A 4,394-nucleotide genomic window follows, 5' to 3' on the forward strand; every position below is an offset into this window, starting at 1 on the left:
TCAATAATCTGGTAGATCGGATCTAGAGTCTCCAATATCATTGAAATAATTGCCAAAATTAGAAGCAGACCCTTGTTCTTGTTGATTTCTTTTTTGTATTATTTTAATCTGTTGAGCTCGAACGTACTCACGCACGTTTGGATCAGCAATGGAATTCAAATCTTTCATTATAATTTTCCATTCATCTCTATCTTTTTTCATGGCTATCTTTTCTCGTTCGATATCAAACGCTACTTGCCTGTCCAAGCTCGCCTTGTCTAACCTGTCTATAAGTCGATTGTTGGAGGTCTCGATGGAGTCCACTACACTTGACTCATGATCATCATTTTTCCTTTTCAATTTAGCTTTTTTTACCCCAATAGGTCGTTCAGATGGAGTAAATGATGACAGTCCAGGAGATGTTGATATAGGAGATTCCGGAGTGGGATTATCTGATTGTGACGAGTCGAAGTTCACACTTTGGGATTGTCTTCGACCAACTTGTCTTGCTGTGGGGACATCATCTTTGAATTTTTCGAAATTTTTAACCATATTCCAGACATGATCAAATTTGAAACCTTTTTTGTACTTTGGTTCTTGCATAAATAACATCTTTGCTCGAACTAACTGCAAATTATAGTGAACATCAAGTTATGTATTTCAACAATAATAATAAAATTCAGACGATAATTAATAGAATACTTACAATATCTTCATCTGAAGCACCACTTGGATTCAGATTCTCTACTTGTCTCAAGCACGCATTCAATTTCCTTACTTCATTACTTATGATTTCCATTCGAGAACGAATTGATCGGCTCGTACGCATCTCAAAATGCTGATCTCGAAGTTCATTGTATTTGTCCTCCACACGAGACCAAAATGCATCTCGAGACTGGTTTCTACCGATAATAGGGTCTTGAGAAATATCCAAGAATACTTGACAAAGGAGCACATCTTCAGTAACCGTGTATCCAGTTAATCGAACAGACATTTTTTTGTAAAAAGCGGTTGGTTTGGAGATCAGAAATACTTTGAAGAAATACTTCGAATTGGGTGGCTTGAAGTAGAAACCGTGAATGTTATTTATAGCCAATCCAAATTTGTTTTTTTTGTTTGAATTTGAATTTGAATTTGAATTTGAATTTGCGGTTGGTTTGAATTTGTCGGTGGTCAACATTTGAAATTGAATCATTTTGTACAAACTGATCAGCTTTACACATTATCCAACGTTGTCGGTGGGAATCAATTTTTGAAATCAGGTCAGCTTTACACATTATCCAACGTTGTCGGTGGGAATCAAATTTTGAAATCAGGTCAGCTTTACACATTATCCAACGTTGTCGGTGGGAATCAAATTTTGAAATCAGGTCAGCTTTACACATTATCCAACGTTGTCGGTGGGAATCAAAATTTGAAATCAGGTCAGCTTTACACATTATCCAACGTTGTCGGTGGGAATCAAAATTTGAAATCAGGTCAGCTTTACACATTATCCAACGTTGTCGGTGGGAATCAAAATTTGAAATCAGGTCAGCTTTACACATTATCCAACGTTGTCGGTGGGAATCAAAATTTGAAATCAGGTCAGCTTTACACATTATCCAACGTTGTCGGTGGGAATCAAAATTTGAAATCAGGTCAGCTTTACACATTATCCAACGTTGTCGGTGGGAATCAAAATTTGAAATCAGGTCAGCTTTACACATTATCCAACGTTGTCGGTGGGAATCAAAATTTGAAATCAGGTCAGCTTTACACATTATCCAACGTTGTCGGTGGGAATCAAAATTTGAAATCAGGTCAGCTTTACACATTATCCAACGTTGTCGGTGGGAATCAAAATTTGAAATCAGGTCAGCTTTACACATTATCCAACGTTGTCGGTGGGAATCAAAATTTGAAATCAGGTCAGCTTTACACATTATCCAACGTTGTCGGTGGGAATCAAAATTTGAAATCAGGTCAGCTTTACACATTATCCAACGTTGTCGGTGGGAATCAAAATTTGAAATCAGGTCAGCTTTACACATTATCCAACGTTGTCGGTGGGAATCAAAATTTGAAATCAGGTCAGCTTTACACATTATCCAACGTTGTCGGTGGGAATCAAAATTTGAAATCAGGTCAGCTTTACACATTATCCAACGTTGTCGGTGGGAATCAAAATTTGAAATCAGGTCAGCTTTACACATTATCCAACGTTGTCGGTGGGAATCAAAATTTGAAATCAGGTCAGCTTTACACATTATCCAACGTTGTCGGTGGGAATCAAAATTTGAAATCAGGTCAGCTTTACACATTATCCAACGTTGTCGGTGGGAATCAAAATTTGAAATCAGGTCAGCTTTACACATTATCCAACGTTGTCGGTGGGAATCAAAATTTGAAATCAGGTCAGCTTTACACATTATCCAACGTTGTCGGTGGGAATCAAAATTTGAAATCAGGTCAGCTTTACACATTATCCAACGTTGTCGGTGGGAATCAAAATTTGAAATCAGGTCAGCTTTACACATTATCCAACGTTGTCGGTGGGAATCAAAATTTGAAATCAGGTCAGCTTTACACATTATCCAACGTTGTCGGTGGGAATCAAAATTTGAAATCAGGTCAGCTTTACACATTATCCAACGTTGTCGGTGGGAATCAAAATTTGAAATCAGGTCAGCTTTACACATTATCCAACGTTGTCGGTGGGAATCAAAATTTGAAATCAGGTCAGCTTTACACATTATCCAACGTTGTCGGTGGGAATCAAAATTTGAAATCAGGTCAGCTTTACACATTATCCAACGTTGTCGGTGGGAATCAAAATTTGAAATCAGGTCAGCTTTACACATTATCCAACGTTGTCGGTGGGAATCAAAATTTGAAATCAGGTCAGCTTTACACATTATCCAACGTTGTCGGTGGGAATCAAAATTTGAAATCAGGTCAGCTTTACACATTATCCAACGTTGTCGGTGGGAATCAAAATTTGAAATCAGGTCAGCTTTACACATTATCCAACGTTGTCGGTGGGAATCAAAATTTGAAATCAGGTCAGCTTTACACATTATCCAACGTTGTCGGTGGGAATCAAAATTTGAAATCAGGTCAGCTTTACACATTATCCAACGTTGTCGGTGGGAATCAAAATTTGAAATCAGGTCAGCTTTACACATTATCCAACGTTGTCGGTGGGAATCAAAATTTGAAATCAGGTCAGCTTTACACATTATCCAACGTTGTCGGTGGGAATCAAAATTTGAAATCAGGTCAGCTTTACACATTATCCAACGTTGTCGGTGGGAATCAAAATTTGAAATCAGGTCAGCTTTACACATTATCCAACGTTGTCGGTGGGAATCAAAATTTGAAATCAGGTCAGCTTTACACATTATCCAACGTTGTCGGTGGGAATCAAAATTTGAAATCAGGTCAGCTTTACACATTATCCAACGTTGTCGGTGGGAATCAAAATTTGAAATCAGGTCAGCTTTACACATTATCCAACGTTGTCGGTGGGAATCAAAATTTGAAATCAGGTCAGCTATCACTAGTACACAAGTGAGAATGAAATCTCATTTTCTAATAATGCCCTTACAACAACATAGATTTTTAATAAGATAAAAAATAAACATTAATGATAATAACTAAATAATTTTATATACGCATATGTTATATTAATCTAGGTATGTGCTATACTAATGCTCGTGTTATCCATCAGGTGTATGTTTCGTTTATATTTTTTAAACAATACTCGATATTTCTTAGTCTTAAAAATTAAAGAAAAATAAAAAAAAAGATTATCGTATCTTTCATAGGTCCAAAAAAAAAGAATGATATCCACAATCCACAGTTCTAGATATATAAATTAACTTATTGGTCCAAAAAAAAAAGAATGATATCCACAATCCACAGTTCTAGATATATAAATTAACTTATTTGATAAAGTATCAAAATCACTCAATTCATAATAGCAAAAATCCATAAAACAATACCAACTAAAATAATAAGTTTCGAAATAGCAAAATGATATACTAGCCTAAATTGTCAATCTAAAATTGCCCACTTGCATAGCGCCTCACCCAAACATTCTTTATTATTAATATGGATATAATTGAAAAATACCTAACTAGTTTTTGATTCTCACTTGAATGGGAATGACCATTCCTTATTCTAAAATATAGGTGTGTTTGGTATAAGGGAATGGGAAGTGGGAATTGCATTCCATTCCTCCTCATTCCCGCGTACCAAACGAGGCGTTAGGGTTGGGCGTTTAGAGGTTTGTTATGGAACTTTCGCAACTGCGGGGGGCTAATGTGTAAAAGCTGCCCAAACACAGGAGCAGGAGGATTGATTGTTTATAAAAGCAAAGCAACGGCAAGAGGGAGAGATCGAATTAGAGGATGTTGACGGCGGGGGCGACG

The 4,394-nt window shown here is 36.7% G+C and overlaps 1 protein-coding gene across 1 annotated transcript; it reads right to left on the reverse strand.

Moving 5' to 3' along the window:
• LOC109823117 (glutathione S-transferase T3-like) lies at nt 1–973 on the reverse strand. The gene is made up of 2 exons (XM_020389403.1): nt 686–973; nt 1–606 (listed from the first exon to the last, which is right to left on the reverse strand). Exons 1-2 carry the CDS (start codon nt 971–973, stop codon nt 1–3), a joined length of 894 nt encoding a protein of 297 aa, XP_020244992.1.

This window comes from Asparagus officinalis, chromosome 9 (genome assembly GCF_001876935.1).
Source record: "Asparagus officinalis chromosome 9, Aspof.V1, whole genome shotgun sequence".
Lineage (NCBI taxonomy): Eukaryota > Viridiplantae > Streptophyta > Magnoliopsida > Asparagales > Asparagaceae > Asparagus > Asparagus officinalis.

Coding starts and splice junctions, on each gene's coding strand:
- LOC109823117 (XM_020389403.1), bottom strand. CDS start 973: ATGTCTGTTCGATTAACTGGATACACGGTTACTGAAGATGTGCTCCTT. Junction 607..685: donor GTGCTTCAGATGAAGATATT/GTAAGTATTCTA, acceptor TATAATTTGCAG/TTAGTTCGAGCAAAGATGTT.